This window comes from Abramis brama, assembly GCF_963993115.1.
Source record: "Abramis brama genome assembly, chromosome: 1".
Taxonomy (NCBI): Eukaryota; Metazoa; Chordata; class Actinopteri; order Cypriniformes; family Leuciscidae; genus Abramis; species Abramis brama.
Genome location: NC_139963.1, coordinates 41,701,229 through 41,723,422, shown reverse-complemented (window position 1 = coordinate 41,723,422; position 22,194 = coordinate 41,701,229). Strand labels below are relative to the sequence as shown.

General features: G+C 36.7%; 1 protein-coding gene across 1 annotated transcript; it reads right to left on the bottom strand.

Moving 5' to 3' along the window:
* Positions 1–1,855: 1,855 nt before the first annotated feature.
* Positions 1,856–20,164, bottom strand: LOC311093268 (ral guanine nucleotide dissociation stimulator-like 1). The gene is made up of 17 exons (XM_084130537.1): positions 19,820–20,164; positions 14,429–14,703; positions 13,422–13,466; positions 12,807–12,976; positions 12,511–12,653; positions 12,207–12,428; positions 11,923–12,026; positions 11,660–11,744; positions 10,629–10,700; positions 10,446–10,532; positions 9,341–9,373; positions 8,860–8,981; positions 8,155–8,247; positions 7,901–7,994; positions 6,770–7,039; positions 4,050–4,164; positions 1,856–3,875 (listed from the first exon to the last, which is right to left on the bottom strand). The coding sequence occupies exons 1-17, from the start codon at positions 19,841–19,843 to the stop codon at positions 3,730–3,732; spliced, it is 2,100 nt and encodes a 699-aa protein (XP_083986663.1). The 5' UTR covers positions 19,844–20,164; the 3' UTR covers positions 1,856–3,729.
* Positions 20,165–22,194: the final 2,030 nt, after the last annotated feature.

Here is a 22,194-nt window from a genome sequence, read left to right as displayed (position 1 = left end):
GTTTGAATACGTTCTCCTCACCTCTGCCATAAAGTTAATAAACTTCACTGACTCAAGGTGTTTGGGATGAGACATCATCTCAGTACAAAATGAGCAGAAAATATGCACATGTCCAACATAGAGCAACCTAGATGACAAAATAGTTTGATTATGTTGACATGTTCTAATAAGGCTGTGCCTTTTCTACCATCTAGTGGCCAAAATGCAAAATTTCATTTACTTTTCACTTCAGTCAGCCTTTGATATAACAAGAGTAAAGTACATTTTTTTGTTTGTGATCTTTATATATTGTAATTATTCTGTTTTTGTCACCGTATAGCAGGTACACACTTTGCACTGGATCCACCATAATTTATTATTGCCAGGGTTCTTACTCTAAATAAATAATTGCTCAGTTACATCACTGACAGCATTGACTTAAAGACAGTCATCTGTCGCCACCTACTGGCGTGATGATGTAACTGCAGAAAGGGTTGCTGCAAATGTGAGATGACACAAAATACTTTAGTACTAAGTATAGCACGTTATTTTGAGGACAGAAATGCTCCATGACTTTGTCACACCTTTGAAGTGTAGCCTGTTGATATTTCTGGTTTTTTTGCATAACTATGGGAACCCTGGAGTAAAGGGTTTAGTGTTCAGGGTTAAACAGGGTGAAAACAGCCAATATTTGCATCCACCTCACTCACCTCCTCCATGTCGCCTGTCAATCCTGCCTTATTTCCATCCACCTCCACTGTCTTTATTTGACCTGACAGTGTTAAAACAAATAAATATAATTTGACCGTTGCTTAAAAACTAGCAAAGTTTAAAAGGCAATATGCGTTTTTAATAGCCTACTTACACGAGTCTTTGGCATTGAAATGTCTAATGTCCGTCCTGTATCCATCATTCACTTTAACCTAAAATACTCGCTCCTAACTAATTAAACCACGGTTTAAAACCACGATATGCTCGCGGTTATTTAACAATTGGCTTTCAATAAACAAACGACCGATAGGCTTTTGCTGCAAATCTGCAATTTATTGTAATCCGTATTGTTTCTCTCATCGAGTCGCTTTGAAAATTGCTTCAAAACACATTCAAACAGTCTAGTGAACGACACGCGAGCTTTTACAGTCAGGCCCCTGTTAATCACTACAGATCACGTGGTAATCAATTACGTCTTCCAACGTTTAATTACTCATTGCCTGCCATTGCGTCTTTTAGTTAATTCATTTTGGTAATTGTACTGTAGGCCTACATTGTTTTAAAAGTAATTTAGTCTCTTCTCTATAACCTATGTTGGAAAAAAAAATGAAATACCGCAGTTCTTGGCACATAGGCCTATGTAAGCCCTTTCCCACCACATACGAAAAATATCATGCTTTGATTAATAGGCTAATTATAAAAGTCTGACAATATAATTATGACAAAAAACCTTAAAATTAACTATGTAGGCCTAATAATTATGAGATAGTCAAAATTAACATAAAGTCGATATTATGAGATAAAAATATATAAATATGACAAAAAGTCAATTATGATATAGGAATTCGATTTTTTCATGCCACAGTGACTTTACATCTCAATTTCAACATAGGCCTACTATATCATAATTCCAACTTTATATCTCATAATTATGACTTAGCGTCTGATTGGACTGAAGGAATGAGGAAAAAGGTTTTTAAAACAAGTTACAGGGTTATGGCAAGTCCATTTTAAGTCCACAGGCCATAATTCAGTACATCAGGATCAGAAATATTAAAAGTGTTGGACTGCGTAGGAAACCCAACACTTTCAGGTTTCTGCTTAGGCCAAAGTTGTGCCACAGACTCAGATGACAGACTCCTTCTACAATCACAGTCATTTTTTCAGAATTGAGTTCAGATTTTCTTTATTTATTTCTCCATGTGATCTGTTGAGGTCACTGAAATCTCAATGCCATCCTAGTAAAGTCTTCAAGATATAAAACTGAACAGGTGCTTTAAGATTTGTTAATCATAGCTTAATATAAGGCTGCTTAGGTGTCTTTCACCCAGTCCTATACCAACATTTGCAAGTGTGACTTTTGATGCTTCTTGCTTGTGTCAGAGACCTTTGAGTGTATTCAGACATCGTAAGCATTTTATACCAGCTCATTTTCACAATGCCTCTCCTTCCATCCACATCAATCTGTGCATAACCATCTTTCCTCTTAGATCAGCATGTAGATTGCGCTCATGGTTTCACTTCATTTACATGTTTTTTTACATTGTTTTTCAGAAACAATTGCTTCAAGTCCATCAGTGAAATGTTGCAGGGTTCAGAAAACATTGAGTTAAAAAAAGAAATAAAGAAATAAAATAAAAATAAAATAATAAATGAAACATTGCATTAAATCTAAAATTTACAACATAAACTAACATAAATATTGCAGTACTAAAATATCTACATTTCAAACATCTTATGTGACAATATAATTTATCTTGTTAATTTGACACTGCAATAGCTTGTACAGTATAAGTCCGTAAAAGTAGACTGATTGTGGAGAGTCAAGTTACTGAATTTTGTGCAGATAAAGGAGGATACAAGACATAGTGGTGTAAAAATATCAGTAGAATGTACAGTAGGTCAGCCACACGGCCTCATATAATAATAAATCAGAAATAATAATTTTGTAAAAATTGGATTCATCAAATGACATGTGACTGAAACAACAACATGAAGGCGTGTCTCAGGAATGCCACTGCTCCTGTTTTGGAGCGGCTCGTCTTCCGGCATCATGATGGTTTAATGAGAAGGAACACTGTGAATTGATGATGTATTAAACTAGGCAGTTTGTGTAGACATTGAAAAAGTCTCATTCCAGGCTTCTAGGTGTCCGATTGTGTTTCAATTCCAAGTAAGTGCATTATCATGCAGTGGATCTGGTTAGATGGTCTCATGACAGAGCGGAAGGTCATTGAAAAGCATTGCTCTATCCCATTATCACTGCACTGAATGTGAGGAATTCAAGAAGGTGCCGTGTTTGTTATCTGTCTCGTCACTTAAAACAATTTACAGGGTTATCAGTTCATGAAACTCAACATGTGATATTTCCATTGCAAAGCCCTTCAGTAAACATAATTGGCACGATATTTACATACACTCTTAGAAAATAAAAGGTTCAGTCTGGTTCCATAGAGAACCCTTAGGTTCTTGACTTAATTGTAAAGAACATTTTATGCCAAAATGGTTCTATATAAGGAGAAATGTCTTCATTTCCAGTGAAAAAGTATGTTTACAAGCTGTTTAAGGCGTAACATTTAAAACAAAATGAATTAATTTAATAAAATGTTCTATAAATGAAGTGCCTGACAGAACAGAACCCTTTATGGTTCTAATCTTTTCATCTAAGAATGTTCTTGATTTTATCATGCATGATTCATTACTGCATGTTATTCAAAAAAATGAATTATAGATCAAAATGTTATAATGTCACCAAACCCTCAAATTTAACCTTTCACAATCCAATTAAATGAATTGATAAAACTTGTCCTGTTTCAACCAGAAAAACATCACATTATGGAAGTAAAATAGCTTGCGAACGCGTCTCATGAAGTTTTCATCACCTCCCAAGGTGAAATGTGGACCAGAAATAGTTTTTTATCGTCTTCAAATGACTTGTTTTCGGTCTCACACATCTCTATTTGTGTCTGAATGACGTGTCTTCAACAACTGTTTGCACAGGAAAAATGAATCCTGCGGAAATCAAGGCTGAATTCGCGGTTATTTCGTTGCTCGTCCTGATGACAGTGAAACTGAGCGTATGAGTTGCTTCCGTTGGCCTTTTGGGCATCGCCGTAGAACAAAGTCATAGTTGGCTGATGTAGACATGGCGTAAAATACGTTGGCCTTTTCTGGAATATGCAACTCTACAACAAAAAACACACATGGAAATGGTGAGTGTTGCACATGTGAATTATTTTGAATAAAACCAAAAAAACTTCCATTCATAGTTTTCATACAGTATACACATATAGTGGGATTCAAAAGTTTCTCTATTTTAATAATGACAAGTTTAATTTATTTAAACCAGTTTTCAGTACCTCTGCCTTGGGCCAGGAGTTGTACAAGGGTGAAATCCTGCTCACTAACATCCTCCAGGTTGTGTTTTTGCAGAGCTCTCTGGATCACCTGGGCCGTCTTATCCTGACTGGTCAACTGTGTAAGAGATCGTAAAAACCACACAAGCCAGTTGAGAAAGAACAGAATTCACTCCAGTTTCTGCTAAATATTTACAGAACTCTTTAAGAAAAAAAAGAACTGCAATCTTCCACAATCTTTAGTAGTGATATCCAGCAGAAGAGGATATAAATGTTGACTCAAAGAACAGGTTTTGAATGATGTGGATTTCTGCACAAATGACTCTTAGATCTCATTCATAAGAGTAATTATATTTATATTTAACAAACAACAACATTGTATTGTTTGTTATATTTAACAAACAATCAACATACAATCAACACACCAGCCTGGTAACATTTGATGATGATTATGATTAAGTAGCAAATATAAAAGATGCTAATTTGCACCTATAAGTAACATTCAATGTATTCTTCTTCAAGCCATTCTTAGGCTTTCAGTAATTGATACTAATTAAGATGAGTATGACCTAGAACATTTCATCATTGTTTTTGTTTTTTTGGTAGTGCATTAGTTGCAGAGTAAAAAGTAATCTCTATGACAGCTTACTTCAATTTTGATAGTCTGAACAGCAAATTGCTGTTTAAGAGGTGCTTTTTTTAGCCAAAATAATTAATGAAAGACTTAAATAAATAAAGCTATATAATTATATATATAATCACTGGCAAATTCTTGCATTAATGTCCCTCCAAATTGGCATAGAGAAGTGAGGATAAGCTGTAGCATCATTTATATAACCCCTCCGGTTCTTCGGGCGGGATTTGAACCAGCGTTTCCGGCATGGGAGGCAGGCACACTAACAAGGACACTTAAGACAACAACCTCTAGCGTCAGTCGCCAGCGCCCCTCTTGAGTTTGACTCCCGCTTGGAGTGGTGTGAGTAGTACCGGTGGGGTAACATTGGTGCCGTGACCCGGATGGGAGTGAGGTTTAGGGGGTGATTGTTACGGAGGCCAGCTAGTAGGGGTTGAACAACGTCGACTAGTCACTGATGACATTATTAATGAAGAAATAAGCCTGCACCTCGAGCTGAGACTGAATGCGGGTTGCCTTGTGCACAGCTATGGCATATGACACAGCGTTGCCCACAAGGCAATTGCTCCTACATAGCAGCTTATTTTTATCAGTTCTTTTGTCTTTGGGTCGTTATATTCCTCACGGATTTCTGCTCGTTCTAAATCAGATACAGATTAAGTGGCACAATAAAGGCCCGTTCACTCCAAGAACGATAACTATAAAGATAACTATTAGCGTCCACACCAGTGGATATCGCGAGCTCGTCACACCAGGATTGATTCTGATTGTTTTTATTGTTCATCAGCTGGATAAAATCGTTCTGAAAGTGATTCCAACAATATCGTCTCTCTGTGTCATTATTGTTATAGCTGTGGAGAGGACTCTGCTGTTCTTTAATATTGGGAATGATTTTTAGAATTATTTCTTTATCGTTATCTTTATAGTTATCGTCCTTAGTGTGAACGAACCTTAGAGATTTAATTTATATTGCATATATAAATATTAGTGAGATGCATTAGTGAGAGAGATTACGTGTAAAAAAAAGCTACTATCGGCACCGACAGGATTGCATGTAAATGAATTCTTCCTGGCAATGTCTCTCTACTAATAGTGAAGCTGTGGGTTTTAGTAATATGTATAAATATAATATATAATATATGTGTATGAAATTCTTCTTTCAGACGAATACAAGATTCAGAGTTATATTAAAAAATGCCCTGGCTCTTCCAAGCTTTATAATGGCAGTGAATTGCTGTCCATAATTTTGAAGTCCATAAAAGTGCATCCATCCATGATAAAAGTGCTCCACACGGCTCCGGGGGGTTAATAAAGGCCTCCTGAAGCGAAGCGATGTGTTCGTGTAAGAAACATATTCATATTTAATGCGCTACAAAGTAAAATTCTAGCTGCCGGCAAAACGGACATACGCAGTCTACTTGCGCCTAAAGCGCAACTTATGCAACTCATGACGTCAGCAGTAACGTAGTGCGTCATGGCGTAGCGTAAATATCAGCAGTATGTCGCATTACTCGCATAAGTTCCGGTTTACACTTAAGTGGAATCCGTATGTTAGTTTGGCCGGAAGCTAGTTATTTTACTTTATAAAGTTTTAAATATGAATATTTTTCTTACACGAACGCATCACTTTGCTTCAGAAGGCCTTTATTGACCGTGTGGAGCACTTTTATCATGGATAGATGGACTTTTATGGACTTAAAAACAGAAACAGCAATTCACTGCCATTATAAAGCTAGGAAGAGCCAGGACATTTTTTAATATAACTCCCGAATGCATTCGTCCGAAAGAAGAATCTCATATACACCAAGGATGACTTGATGGTGAGTAAATCATGGGCTAATTTTTATTTTTGGGTGAACTATCCCTTTAAAGCGAGAGCATTAAAGTTGACTACTTGACTAGTCTGTGCAACCCCTACCAGCTAGTAAGAGCTGTGTGAGTAAACCTCACTCCCCTGGCCTCAAGAAGCTGCGTTCTTAAGTGTCCTTGTTAGCACGCCTCCCATGCTGGGAATTAACTGTACAAAACCTATAGTTGCTGATATCAAAAAGTCTTAAAAAAAAACACTGTCCCATGGGAAAGAACTTACCAGTATGCTCTTGTACATGTTGCCATTGTTGCAGAACTCCACGCTGACCCTAATGATGCAGGAGTCGTCCACCTGTCTGTTGTAGAAGGGCAGGGTGGTCATCGAGATTGAGCGCTTATGGCAGGAGACCAGGTGAGGGACAGCTGACGCTGAAGAAGACGAGGAGGCGGGAGATGGATTAAGATTGAGGTCATGCTGAGAGCTGGAGGATGAACTAGACATAGTAGAGGAATCAGGAGAGGAAGACGAGGGAAAAACCTCGGGCATGTTCTGAAAGCAAATGGAAAGAGACTAGAGTTGAAAGGAGAGTCACATTTTAGAGCCAGTTTCAAAAAGACAACGTCATATGACACCATAAACAGCACCATAACAATCTCTTTCAAGTGTGAAACAGTTCAGAACTGCTACAAATGGATTTGGACTATTAGATACAGACGAAAATACCAGGTGAGCTAAACAATCATTATAATGACTGAATGATAATACCATATCAATACGGCTAAGCAAATTAACGGACATGAAATGTTGATCTGAGTTTAAATTATTTAATTACGTGAGAAGGATAAAAGCATATGAGAGACATGAAATAAGATCAGCCTTGTAGAATATAATCGATCATGGGTTTGATTCCTGATAAAGTGTAGCCTGAATGCAAGAACACAAATGCATAAACGTAATGTTGTGAAAGAGCATACAACACTTTGTTGACACTTAACGAAACTCAGCAACTTCAAATGATGTCATGGAAGCGATTAGGGCCAAAATTTTCAAGCATTTGAAGTATTTGAGTGCTGACGTCAGTATGTCCCTGAAAATACGGTGCAAAGTTACAGAGGGCATGACTGCTGACACAGAGATGACTACTGTGCTTGAGTCATGTTGGCGATGAAAACACATGTCAGAGTGGTGGGAAATTAAAAACAGAACACTGACGATGATAATGTTTTGATGACCTTGAAACACAAAAATGGCCACGGATGCACAATATATATCGGTGTGTGTGTGTGTGTGTGTGTAAGAGTGTGTGTGTGTGTGTGTGTGTATTAAAATGATTTAAATGTTTCTACCAAGATACACAAGGGCAAAATAAAAGCTTCTAAATTATTAAATATAAAATTGTATGTGCAGTACCGGTGATTCCTCAATTTCAGAGCTGCTGGATCCTGACGAGGACACACTGATCTGATCTGCGTTCTTTCTGGAGCCCTCATTTCCTGACAAGAGCCTGCGAACATAAATTATTGCTATGTTAAGTCACATTATCACTGTTGCACACTCTATTATGCTAATGAAAGCTTGCAGCTAATAGGATAATTTAAGAAAACTCAAGAAATTCTATCTGCGCCCTGACATAAATTAAAAATGGAGTTCAAACTGATACTCACGATGAGAGCTTTTTGGTGAGAGTTTGGTGACTCCAGCGGCTGTTGGATGGAGAAGTGTCATGAGGAGTCTCCAGCTGTCTGGAAAGTTCATAGCTGAGGACAGTGACACAACAAGCATGATTAAGATAAAGGAAGGGATCTCGTACCAGAATTCTGGGGAATATTTTTAAGGTTGCAATACTCCTTTGTCAAACTTTAGGCTGTAAAACACATTTTATTTTATTTCATTTTATTTTTTTATTTTTTATTTTTGTTATCAATTTTATTTTATTGGTAACACTTCACAGTAAGGTTTTATTAGTTGATTGAGTTTACTACTTAACTAATAATGAACAATACTTCTGTCTACAGCATTTATTCATCTTAGTTCATGTTAATTACATCATTTACTAATACATTGTTAAAATCAAATGTTGTATTTGTTAACATTATTTAATGGACTGAACTAAAATGAACAAACAATGAACAGCTGAATTTTTATTAACTAACATTAAAAAAGATGAATAAATACTGTAACAAATATGTTGTTCATTGATAGTTCATGTTAGTTAATACATTAACTAAAGTTAACAAATAAGACCGTATGAAGTATTACCATTATTTTATTTTAATTTATTTTATTTATCCTGTTTTGCTATTTACTGTACATTTAGGATTATACTTAATCCTGTTGTTTATTGTTTTCTGTCTTAGTTTCTTAGTTACCTCTCCTGTTCCGACAGCTGTTTCTGACTCTGTAGCCAGGCAGCGATCTGAGCATGACGGGGTAAAACATACTGAGAACACGAGGCCTGCAGCTGACGGATCTGCCTTAAAATCTCAAACTCCTGTAAAACAGCGGGAGTGATTCCCAAGAAATGAGAGGCATAGCAACAATATACATAGCAAGAGATTAAAGTGAAATAGAGGAAACAAAGACAAAGACTGTTAGCATGACTGTTATGTAACACACTCCGCACAAATAATCAGTCATGAGATTAATATCAGTCTGCCTTCAGAGGAAGAGAGTGCTTTTTAAACATAAGTCTATCTCTACGGCGCCGACGTCAAACCAAAGCTTTAAAGAGGACTTCATGTCTATTCAGAATGGGCTCTTACCAAATCTATAACAACAAGATCTGGACAAAGACTGCTTTGGGTACATTTAATTAGACAGTTAAGAAGATAAACAAACAGAAGGACTCACCCGTCTCCTCTTTTCAAAATTAATGAGGCCACCCTGTTGATAATAAAGGATGTACAGATATTAATCAAAATGATACGTTATGACATTACTTTGCGTGTGAAACCAAATTAAAAAGTGATAAGAGAAAAAGGACATTTTCAAAAGAAACTGTGAGTTATGCAAACATCAGGGCATTGCCACTATAGGTGTCTGATAAGATGTTTTAAATGGTTATTACGTAGTTGCTATGTGGTTGCTAGGGTGTTCAGGCTGGTCACTAATGCATTGTTAGGGTGTTGTGCGTGATTTCTGTGCATACTGTAATGCAGCTACTATGATGTTCTTAGCTAATTTTCTGCTTGGGTTTACTGTGTGTTGCTAGGGCGTTGCTAAATTGTTGCTATGGTGTTGCTAGGGTGTTCTGAATGGTCATTAGGACATTTCTAAGTGGCTGCAAGGTGTGATTTTAGCACACAGTTATGCGGCTGGAAGGGTGCTCTCACATTCTCTGCTAGGGTATTATGGCTGTTGCGAGGGTGTTGCTAGGTGATTTCTAGGGTGTTCTGGATAATCACTAGGACAGTGGCTGCAATGTAGTTGCTAGGGTGTTCTGAGTGTTTTGAGTTCCTGCTCTCTGCTGAGTATTCTGGGTGTTATCACATTCTCTGCTAGTGTATTCTGGGTGTTGCTAGATTGTTGCTATGGTGTTGCTAGGGTGTTCTGAATGGTCACTAGGACATTTTTCTAAGTTGCTGCAAGTTAGTTGCTAGATTGTTCTGTGTGTTTTAGCACAGTTATGCGGCTGCTAGGGTGCTCTGAGTGTTTTTTATCACATTCTTTGCTAAGGTATTCTGAGTGTTGCTAGGGTGTTGCTAGGTTGTTGCTATGGTGTTGTAGGGTGTTGTGGATGGTCACTAGGATATTTCTGAGTGGTTGCAAGGTAGTGGCTAGGGTGTTCTGTGTGATTTTAGCACACAATTATGTGGCTGCTATGGTGTTTTGAGTGTTTTCTCTGCTAGGGTATGGTTGCTGAGGTGTTGCTAGGTGAACAAAGTGTAATAGTATGAGCACCACTAATAAAGTCAAGCACTCCGCCATTCCTAAACAAACATGATTCCAACCTCACCTCCACAGTGTCTGGCAGGGCAGTGTCCAGCATGTTCAATACTGTAAGGTACGTGCCCAGGTATGGAACTGTTCCTCCAGCTGAGCTCTGGAAAAAAATCAATCAGCTATTAATCACCTGAACAGCATCACTGTAAAACATTGATTATTAAATATAAAAAAGTGTGCCATCTGTCATCTTTACCATCTGTTTTGTTAGAGGGCATCTCTTGGATGTTTTTGGGGTATTGTTATCCATGTCATCTTGACTCCCATCCTATAATATGTGAGAAACAACATATAGTCAAGGTAACATTTGACACTCTAATAATCTTAAAAGTACATAGCACATACAAATACTGGGTGAAATAATCAATTCATAATTAGATTGTACTACTTTTCTATATTTTGGGGCCAGTAAAATTGTTTTTGAAAGAAACTAAAACTTGTATTCAGCAAGGATGCTTTAATTTGATCAAAAGTGTTTGTAAATACATTTATAATGTTACAAAAGATTTATATTTCAAATAAATGCTGTTCTTTTGAACTTTCTATTCATCAAAAAATCCTTTACAAATGCGTCACAATTTCCACAAATATATTAAGCAGCAGTTTTCAACATTGATAATAATAAGAAATGTTTATAATAGTGCTTTCATGTGAACACTGAGATCAGATCATTGCTATAATAATCCCATCAGCACACTCTGGTCAAACAGAGAAGTCAGTGTCTCAGCACCTGTGTCTCAGTTTATAATAACATAAGTGGATTAAGAGAGAAAAGAACTCCAAATATGAGATCAAATGTGTTCCACTTGAAATTATAAAAGAGCACTTAATTAAATTCACATGGTGCAAGAAGTGACTTCAAATCTGGACCGAAAACAGCAACTCAAGGTTGATTGAAAGCATTTAGATTATTGTGTTTATAAAAAAAAAAAAAAAACATCAACACTAACAATCTTTATGTGTGTGTGTGTGTGTGTGTGTGTGTGTGTGTGTGTAATGACAAAACCACATGAAAAAATGACTAAAATTTACTAAAATGAAAACTATATAATATATATATATATAAACAGATAACATACATATAGACATATATATATATATAAAACAAAAATGAAAGCTAATTTAAAATATTAATAAAAAATCTAATCAAATTAATTCAAATCTATCATAAATATGATAGTACATAAATAATACTAAAATAACAGACACTATATATGCATGGCTTACATCCACAAAGATTTCTCGGCTGGTCAGAACACAGTTCTCATCAGGGAACGTTTTGCTCAGGTTCTCAAAGACAGACACGGCTTCTCTGGAAATACAGAATCAGAGATTTACAATGAAATATGGCCAAACCATAATGCTTCCCACCAATGGCTCAGGGTTTTCTACAAAGTACTTGCTGGTTAGAAATATAGAATACAAAGCCAGCTGTATGAGACTATAGTGACAATAAAAGCCAATTACATTTGAAGGATGTGTATCTGTACCTGCTCACAGCAGACCAGGTCTTCCTTAGTCTGTAGATGGGGTTGGACTGAAGGGCAGATAAAATTGCCTTAAGAGAGGAGAAGTTCTTCAGCTCTCTGCACCCCTGCGTGAAAAGAAATAAGTCTGAAGTCTTTCTTTAATACCTAATGATATTTTAAAGGTTCCTACTTTTGTTTTGGAGGTCTCCCACAATAGGTTTACATGCATCCAAGGTCAAAAACACTTTCATTTATTTTCTCAATAGACATTGCAGCATCAACTCTTTTCTGTAAAAAGGGCTTACCTGTGCGACCCCAACCCATTTTTCAATGACTCTGGCTCTTTCTGTGGTTGTGGAGGAAGAGGCAGAAGACGAGGGATGAAGCAGAGAAGTGATGACCCAGTTGGTGACTGCATTGAACTGGGTGATGGTGGCCCAAACAGTGGGTGAGAGGTTCTCATTCTTGTCTCGTTGGGACCACACACAGCCCAGACACTGGAAAGGGACTACCTTCATGAACAAGTCCTACAACATCAGGAACACCAACATTACAAGATGACTGTCATCATGATCATAAGCATGCAAGCAATGAAACACAGGCACTCACGGTATCCATACGGGTGAGCTGTTCTGCAACATCTGTGACGGCAAAATCCATGAAATCTGCAAGGTTATCTGAGTCAACGTCTTTCGCCTCCTTGTTCAAGGCTGGTTCTTCTATATAATCAACTGGACAATCTGCCACAATATCTGGATGTGCAAAAGACAGAAGAGCTTAAACTGTAGTTGGCTTCACTTATTCAAGAGGATACATGTCAATCCATATACATTTTTCAGCCTATAACAATAAATAAAATCTTAAAATGATGTGCACAACAAACAAAAAAATAATCGCACAATGACCTTCAGTCTGGAATTTCTTCAGGAGCGCGTCATAGTGTTTAGCCAGGGGGAAGAGAGCGGGGCATCCTCTCAGCTGTAAGCACATGAGACGCAGGGAAGAGTGCATGGGAGGATCCCTGAAATCATCACTGTACTCGTCCAACCACATCTGAAGCAAAGTCCACAAAGAGCTACAGTACGAGGGAATCAGGAAAGAGGGGAAAAATAAATAAAATATTGAAGCTGTATTTTCAAAATTGTACATCCGAAACCCTACGAAATGAGCAGACTTGTTTAAAGTTGAATTAAATCGAGACTGAACTGACTTCAGCTGAATAATGACAGTGCTTTACATCATTGATCATTATTTTCCTGTTTATCACTGTGAAGATGCTTTGAAACAATCTGTATTGTATAAAGCGCTATATAAATAAAGGTGAGTTGACTTGACTTAAAGATCCAGCATGTAATTTCTCCACCAGTATAGTGGCACAAAACATAATTTCAGAAATAATTATGTTTCCTCTATTTGCTATTGGTTGGATAAACAGATAGGCCCTACCAAGACTCATTTAATCAAGGTCTACTGGACATAAAAAAAGTGTCAAACATCTTATTGTCAGCATATATTTTTACCTGTCAGGGTAACTGGTGCTGTCAAGCGAAGAGGCAAAGTTGTCCCTATTAGAAAAGATGAAAAGGTATACTTCTTTATAAATAGTATTTATATAAAAACATTAACAGTATACTGTAGTGCTTAATTATTTTAAGACATCTTGTCATGAACAAAACAGTGTTATAACAGATAGTAGCTATAAAGACACACCTTTTCATTTGACACATTCAAGAATGACTGACAGACTGGTGCAAAAACAGCATATAACTTTTCCTTATTAGTATTTGTCTAGTTTTACAGTAAAAAACAAACAAAACAAAAAAAACACTAAATATCCTTAAAACAAGATGAATTTACTAGAGAAGCCAAACTGCATAAGATTAAGACTTGTTTTCAGAGATCTAGATCTTGAATTTATTTATTTTTTCCTCAGCTCAATGGTGATTAGAGATAATTAATCTAGATTAAAGAGTTTGTCAAGACACACATTATGTTGAGAAAGTAACTTGGCTGACAACTTTTTTTAAAACGCTGGCGGGGAAAGAGTTAAAAGTAATGCTTTTAGATGCAAGATTCAACCAAGACGAAACAGGCCTGTCTGAACAGACTTTCACAACCCATGTGTTAAATCAAAAGTGTGAAAAATAGAAAAAAAATCATTAAAAAAGGGCCTAATTAATGCAGTGTTTCTCATAAAAAAGGTAATAAATGAACCCATAAACCCACCGAGACCAGAAGTAACTCATGAGTTCAAGTGTATGAATGGGTGCCGTCGTCACCGCCGTCGGTGTATGAATGAGTGAGTGAATGGGTGAATGTGAGGCAATGTAAAACGCTTTGGTGGCCATAGGTCTGTGAAAGCGCTATATAAATGCAGTCCATTTACCATTTACCATTCAAGGAAGTGATCAGTGATGACGTACTATATGACTTAATGGCATAGAGAAATCCAATACACACAAACAGATAGCCAAATACAGCCTGCTATCGCAAACACATATTTCCATATGCACCTCTGAACACACACCTCTGGAAGAGCATCTCGATGAGTTTGTTGGAGCTGGTGAAGGTGTGATACGTGGACAGCAGTATTCTGCCGTAGTCTTGATCCTGACAGCAGGGGTCCAGAAGGTGAGAGACCAGCCTGTCCAGTGTGGCCGCTTTTAACCTGCGCACTTTACATGTGCGGTACTGAACGAAAGCCTCGGTGGGCTCGGCTGAGTGCAGGACCGGCTCTCTGCGCAGGGTGATCCCAAACACCGCCCCGTCTTCATGCTCCTCGCCCCACTCCTGAACAGGCTCCTTTGACAACAATACAAAATACATTACTAATAATCATTGTATTTTTCAGCAAAAAAAGAGTAGAAAATGAAGTAGAAAATGCCTTTTCACATAGCAACCACCCAGGAACGCCATAGCAACTGCATAGCAACACCCTGGCAACCCACAACACGATAGCGTCATGCTGGTGCATTTTCATTCTCTTCATATAGCGACAACCCAGAAACACCCTAACAACTGCATAGCAATGCCGCTTCACATAGCAACCAGCCAGGAATGCCCTAGCAACTGCATAGCAACACCCTGGCAACAGATTTTTTTTTAATGATTTTCTATATTGACTTATACACATTGTTCCAAGTCCATACTTAGTCTTATGTTCCACAGAAATCCAACAACAACAAAACAAATTGACAAAATTTGTTTTAAGAATTGAATAAGGGTGAGTAAATAAGCAAGGACACTATACATCCGTTCATAATACCTTAAATATACACTACCATTCAAATGCATTTATTTGACCAAAAATACAGTGAAAATAGTAATATTGTGAAATATTTGTACAATTTAAAATAACAGTTTTCTATTTGAATATATTTTTAAAGTAATTTATTCCTGTGATCAAAGCTGAATTTTCAGCATCATTACTCCAGTCTTCAGTGTCACATGATCCTTCAGAAATCATTCTAATATGAGGATTTGAGAAACATTTCTGGTTAATATCAATGTTGAAACCAGTTGTGCTGCACAATATTATTGTGTAAACCATGATATTTTTTTCAGGATACTTTGATGAACAGAAAGTTCAAAAGAACAGCATTTATTTTAAATATAAATCTTTTGTAACATTATAAATGTCTCTGTGATCAGTTTAATGCATCTTTACTGAATAAAAGTATGATTTCTTTTTCTTTTTTTTATCTTACTGACCCCAAATGTAAGAATAGTGTACACGCTTCCCTTATTGATTCATTTACATTTTAAAATGTTTATATTATAAACATTCAAGTCAAGCAAAGAAACCATAACATAGCTACTAAACGGACGAGACATGTTCTAAATCAAATACTAAGCACACTTTTCAACAAAAACCCTTCCCATTACACACTGTTTGTAAAACAACACTGGTGACTGAACTGTCAGCTAAAAGCAGCATGGATTTGCAAACCACAGACACGAGGACAAAGAGTCATTATTACAAGCTTCATCTGGCTGACTAGCAGCTGATGTCACTATAACATTAGGGCAAGTCCACACCAGCACACCTGAGGGATTTTGAAGTCAGGATTACCTCTTTTGCTGAGTATAGGTTGTGTGTTGACTGTAAACAACTATTAGAAGCGGGTATGACACTGAAAACTATCAATTACAGCCCATTATTGACGGGTTAAACGGATAAACAAGAGGAGAGCTGAAGATGTGAAAACACAAGCAAGCAAAACAAGAGACTACTGTTCAAATCCAAAGCTTCAGGTGGATGAACATGTGCTTGAAGAGAAATAAAGTCAAGAAAAATAGTCAAGAAAAGCATGTTACTATGCAGTTGCTAGGGCGTTTCTGGGTGGTTGCTATGTGAAGAGTGTATGAAAATGCACAAGCATGATGCTATTGTGTTGTAGGTAGCCAGGGTATTGCTATGCAATTACTGGGGCGTTCCTGGATGGTTGCTATGTGAAGATGCATTGCTATGCAGCTGCTAGGGCATTTTAGGGTGGTTGCTATGTGAAGATGCATTGATATGCAGTTGCTTGGGCGTTCCTGGATGGTTGCTATGTGAAGATGCATTGATATGCAGTTGCTTGGGCGTTCCTGGATGGTTGCTATGCGAAGATGCATTGCTATGCAGTTGCTAGGGCGTTTTAGGGTGGTTGCTATGTGAAGATGCATTGATATGCAGTTGCTAGGGCGTTTCAGGGTGGTTGCTATGATACATTGATATGCAGTTGCTAGGGCGTTTCTGGGTGGTTGCTGTGTGAAGAGTGCATGGAAATGCAAAAGCATGATGCTTTTGTGTTGAGGGCTACCAAGGTGTTGCTATGCAGTTGCTAAGGCGTTTCTGAGTGGTTGCTATGTGAAGAGTGTATGAAAATGCACAAGCATGATGCTATTGTGTTGAGGGTTGCCAGGGTGTTGCTATGCAGTTACTAGGATGTGTCTGGGTGGTTGCTATGTGAAGAGTCAGAGTGTTTGAAAATGCACAAGCATGGTGCTATTGTGTTGAGGGTTGCCAGGGTGTTGCTTTGCAGTTGCTAGGGCATTTCAGGGTGGTTGCTATGTGAAGTGGCATTGCTATGACGTTTCTGGGAGGTTTCTATGTGAAGAGTGTATGAAAAATGGACCAGCATGATGCTATTGATTTGCCAGTTGCCAGGGTGTTGCTATGGTGTTCTAGGTGGTTGCTAAGATGGTCGCTAGGGTGTTCTGGGTGGACAGGGAAGTTTTAAACTCTTGTTTTAGAGCAGTGGCTTTTTGAAAAAGCTCAGCAATCGCTAATAACTACAGCTATCGTAACTTATAATCTTCATCTTTGAATATAACATGAGTCTGTCCTTATGAATAAGCAAAATGGGGTGTCTTTTGATCTATTCCAGTGAACAAACACTACAGCTAATAAGAACCTGTCTGCAGCTCAAGAGGCAGAGCGTTTCAGTTCAAAGGACATGCACCTGGGACTCTGTATTTTCAACCTGGGACACAAAACATAGCATTATATATACAAAACATATCATTAAAGCTGCATAATATGACACGCACAACGTTCCTGTTTCTCAAAATCAATACCTGCTTGCATTTTTTAACCTTTATAAGCCATTTTTAAAATCTTGTCCTATTTCAAACCCATTCTGGTTGCTCTTTCAGCTCTATATCTCCAAACTGCACATTAATAGTTGGGTCATTCCTGGAATTCAGTAATATTTCAACTTGGATTTTTTTAAACTACATATAATTAATTTTCTAAATACACATTAGGCACATATCAAATCAAATTTCTTGTTATGAAACAAACATCTACAGATACGTACTGCTCATGTGTCCCTCATACCAATTTAATAACTACAAATGTAACATTTATGATAACATTTTAACAGTTTTATGGGGCTGAAGTTAAAAATAGACAAATTGTGTGTCTGTGGTCTCTTTATTGTGTAAAAAAAAAAAAAAAAAAAAAAAAAGTATAATAATTCAATTTAGATGTTTAACTAAAACCAAAAATGTTATTGTGCTGGTCTTGGTCCTAAACATGTCAGGTGGTAATCAGCAAGAATTGCCATCATTTTTAATCGTCTTCCCTATTTTCCCCCCCAAAAGAATAGTTGGGAATAGTGTGACGGGGTTTTTAATTCAAATTATTCATAAATGAAATGAAAAACTCAACCCTGTCACAAGTTCAAAACAATGTGAAATATACATATGTGACAGGGTTGATGAGTGTGACGGGGTTGAGGTTTTTTTTTTTTGCGCAAAATGGCCATTGCTCCGCGTGTAGTGTAGGAGAGTAGACCATGTATGGCAGCAATGAAATAAGTAGGCTACATTGTGTATACTTATGGATTAAAATAAAATTGAGAAAAATTATAATTTTATAAAGAGTTGTTAAGCTTGACAGTACCCTCCCTCCTGACTATAATACACCTCAAAACAAGAATTAAAAACTAGGATACTACTTACAATCTTCTTCAACACAGTTAAAGAGACCTGAATGATGTCATTTCTGGTAAGTAATGTCACATATGGGTGGAGTCTAAATTATTATAGGTGGAGAATAGTTGGCGTGACGGGGTTGAGTTCAGACAGGGATGTAACTTTATAGTCTGTTTTTTTTTTTTTTACAAAATACTTCCTTCTTTTTTTTAAAGAAAAATATTTTTCACAAGAAAGTAACAAATAAATTCGTACAATATTGCCAAAATTAAGTACAAATTCAGTAAAGTTCCTCAGGGACATGACAAAATGCTTATAGTGTACGATAGAAATAAGACATTATTTTATGATTGTAATTATATAAATGCATAACGGACATAGGCTACTGAAGTATTGTGCAAAGCTTTTAACATTTTATTTTGGTGAACCGGGGGACTGAATATATTTCTGGGGAACTGAAATATTACTGAATCTCAGGAATGACCCAGTTACTGTAATGTCACATTCATAACATTTTTCATTCGATCACACCAGGTCATGGGCATTTGCCATCTGATAGCAGGAAGCACGAGAGAAATTGCTACTGTATTATTCAAGGAAAAGTAAAAGAATAACATTTTTGAACAAATATCACTATGTATTTTATTTGACGCCCAACAAACATTCCTGAGCTATTCAACAAAAGCTGTACTGGAAGTGCTGCTGACTAGGTCATTTACTTCGGCTTAATGTCTGTTGTCAACATTCACCCAAATCCCACAGCAGACAAAACAGAGGCACATGACACGCACAAACTGGGCACAAACTGGTGGCTGTTGTAGATTAGACAGTTCAGAACATACGGTACATCACAAGCTAATTATACAGCACAATAAGACATTTACTTACTTTACTTACTTAACTTTACTTACTTGCATTACTTACTTCATTTTGAGTAATTGTATACTCTACTGAAAAAAATAACTAATTTCAGCAGCTGCCTTAAATTTTAAAGTATAAACAATTTTGCTGTACAATTCACTTTAAATTAAATTATATTAAACTTACCTAAAAAAAAACAAAAAACACATCTCGCATAACTTAAAAAATTAAATTGAAATTGGTTAAATTATTTTCATGAGAAATGTTTTTATGACTTTATGACTAAATCATATTTTATTTAGTAGGGTTAAATCCTATTTCTGTATAGGCCTACTGTATATATTTCTGTAGACATATACTTCTTGTTATTATGTATATGACCATTTATTTTAACCCAGTAACACCCAGCCCCTCTCTCTCTGACCCACATTGAATGGCCTCGTCTGTCATCAATGATGTATATCTGTCAGGTGCTGGGACAGCACATTTTCTAAACACGATCTGTTACTCTATTTAAAGTGCATTCAGGGCACAGCAACACACTGCATTAAACACACACACACAACTCGATTCATAACACAGTTACATTATGTGTAGCTACTTTACATCAGAAATAAATCATTCATCGTCTTACCATTGTCAACTCCCATTTTCCCATTTCTACGAGGATGCGTTTACGATATAATCCTTTCCATCCTCACGAATAACCATAAAAGTGAAAATAAAATAAAAATAAAAATTAATTGCACTATAGAGAACAGAATTATTCGCTAGAAAAGAAACATCTTGAGAGTTGCATAAAACGTTATTTATAGTAGCCTACAGCTGCATATTAAACAGATGTTTAGAATAATAACAGATTATCAAAGATATATATTAAAAAACGATTATTAGATAAATTCTCTATAACTTCAGAAGCGCCAGTCTAAAATCCCCATCATGTTAAAATATCCTTCCTTAGAGGCAGACCGACCGCACTGATGTGTCGTTTCACCTGCGCTCATAAGGGCATCATGAAGTGGGCGGTGTTAAAGAAGGAAGTCTACTGTACGACACAACACTAGAACGTTGCCATTATATTCAACACTGAACGCAACTGGCAGTCTTTAAATCGATTTTTCGAAGGGATTCGAATTCGATTCGAATGAATTTTTGACTGAAAGTTTCGAGGCGCATCTGTTGATCTTCCTCTCGCGCGACCCACGTCATGGCGCTGTCAGCTCACAGTAAACTATCTTAAATGTGTTTTAAGAAAGAAAACGAAGAAAACACGAAGGTTATTTTTGAAGTATGTGCCACTATAAAAGTATATTGAAGTTATTTAACCCTTGCTTTGATACGCTTTTCCAGCCTTCAGTTCAGTCTGATATTTACACGCGTTGGATTAGCGAACTGTTACTATGTCCCACGTCATGAGAACGCGATATTAAATCAATAAATAGGCTATTTATTCATTTTTGAGTTGTGAATATTACGTTACTTCATTTGACCTGAAAAAAAAAAATCTTAAAAAGGTCACGGATTAAATATATATAGGCTAGGCTACCTATATATATGGGGGTTATTTTTCAATAAAAATTAACATAGATGTACTTGCATATCTAAAATTACAAATTTCAATACATTATAAAGGCTCTTCTATTCTATTTGAATTATTACTTCTATCCTCCTCATAAAGTACAGGGCTCGAGATCAGAATGAACCGCCCGAGGGAAAGGCTTTTCTGGATGGCGCACAACGGAGGCCAGGAGCTCGTGCGTGCGTCCCGTGGGCTCTGTGTGACGTATTACTGTCGTCACTCGTCACTGCCGAGCATCTCATCTAACTGCGGCTTAGTTTCCAAATAATAATTTACACTCTGTTAGAGACAGAGACGTATAGTATGTGCTTCATTAATATGAAAGCAGGTGTCACTCTAAAAAGTGATGACACCTGAAAAAAATGATGAAAAAAATGATGTTGCATCTCATAAGTGAGAAGCTAAATTAGGTGAGAATATAATTAGGACATGGTTAACATACTGTAAAAAAAAAAAAAAAAAAAAAAAAAAAAAAAAATAGCTAGAGGCAAAAGCCACAAAACCGATCCTAATATGATGTCATTTTCGCTGTGCACACATAAAACCTATATTCTGTGTTAATAAACAATAACTTGAAATCTGAGCTGTGGATTGAACTCTAAAAGTGTATGAGCTAGGCTATATAAAACTGAAACCAGCCCCTGGAGATGTGGCTATCATGGCAAAGCATTCACACGTTACTATGGGAGCTGAGCTTCTGTAACCTCTATTGTTGAGGGAATTCAGTCACTTTGAAAACAGTGTAACCTAGGATGATTTTTTTTAATAACACGGTTATTTGTAGCGCAACAGAACTTCCTTATGGGACACTGTGATTTTGTGGTTTATAACTTTTCCCAATATTCGACTGTTCTTTTTTAGAAACCATTTTTATTTTCTGGTTATAAAGACATAATTGTAACAATTCGATAGAGTTTAATAAAGAGATCTATAAAGTCGGCATGAAATGGAAGTTGCAATAGTCTTTCCATATTGTGATGTCGATTATGGTAGTTCAGGTTGGGTTAAACACATACGAACGTCACCACAAATTCATAAATACGAGCTCGGTCCTGAGTGTATGAGTTGGTGGCGTGAGAAACGTGGCCTAATACCACAATATTTAGCAGTGACAGGCTTTTTTTTTTTTTTTTTTTTTTTAAGGCCTACAACAAAATAAGCTGTAATTGCCTGCACAAAATATAATAGCATTGCGATATAACAATATAATATGTAACGATAAAGTTTACAGTGGCTTCAAATGAATTAAAAACATAAAACAGCAAAAAAAAAAAAAAAAACTGATGCACATTCTTTGTTCTTCATTTTCTAAAAGTAGAGTTTAAAAATCTTGCTGTATTTAAGTGTAGGCCAGTTAAGAGAAGTATAGGCTACACTGCCAACTTACTCCGATGAAAGTGACTTGAACACAACTGAAGTCATGAACTGGA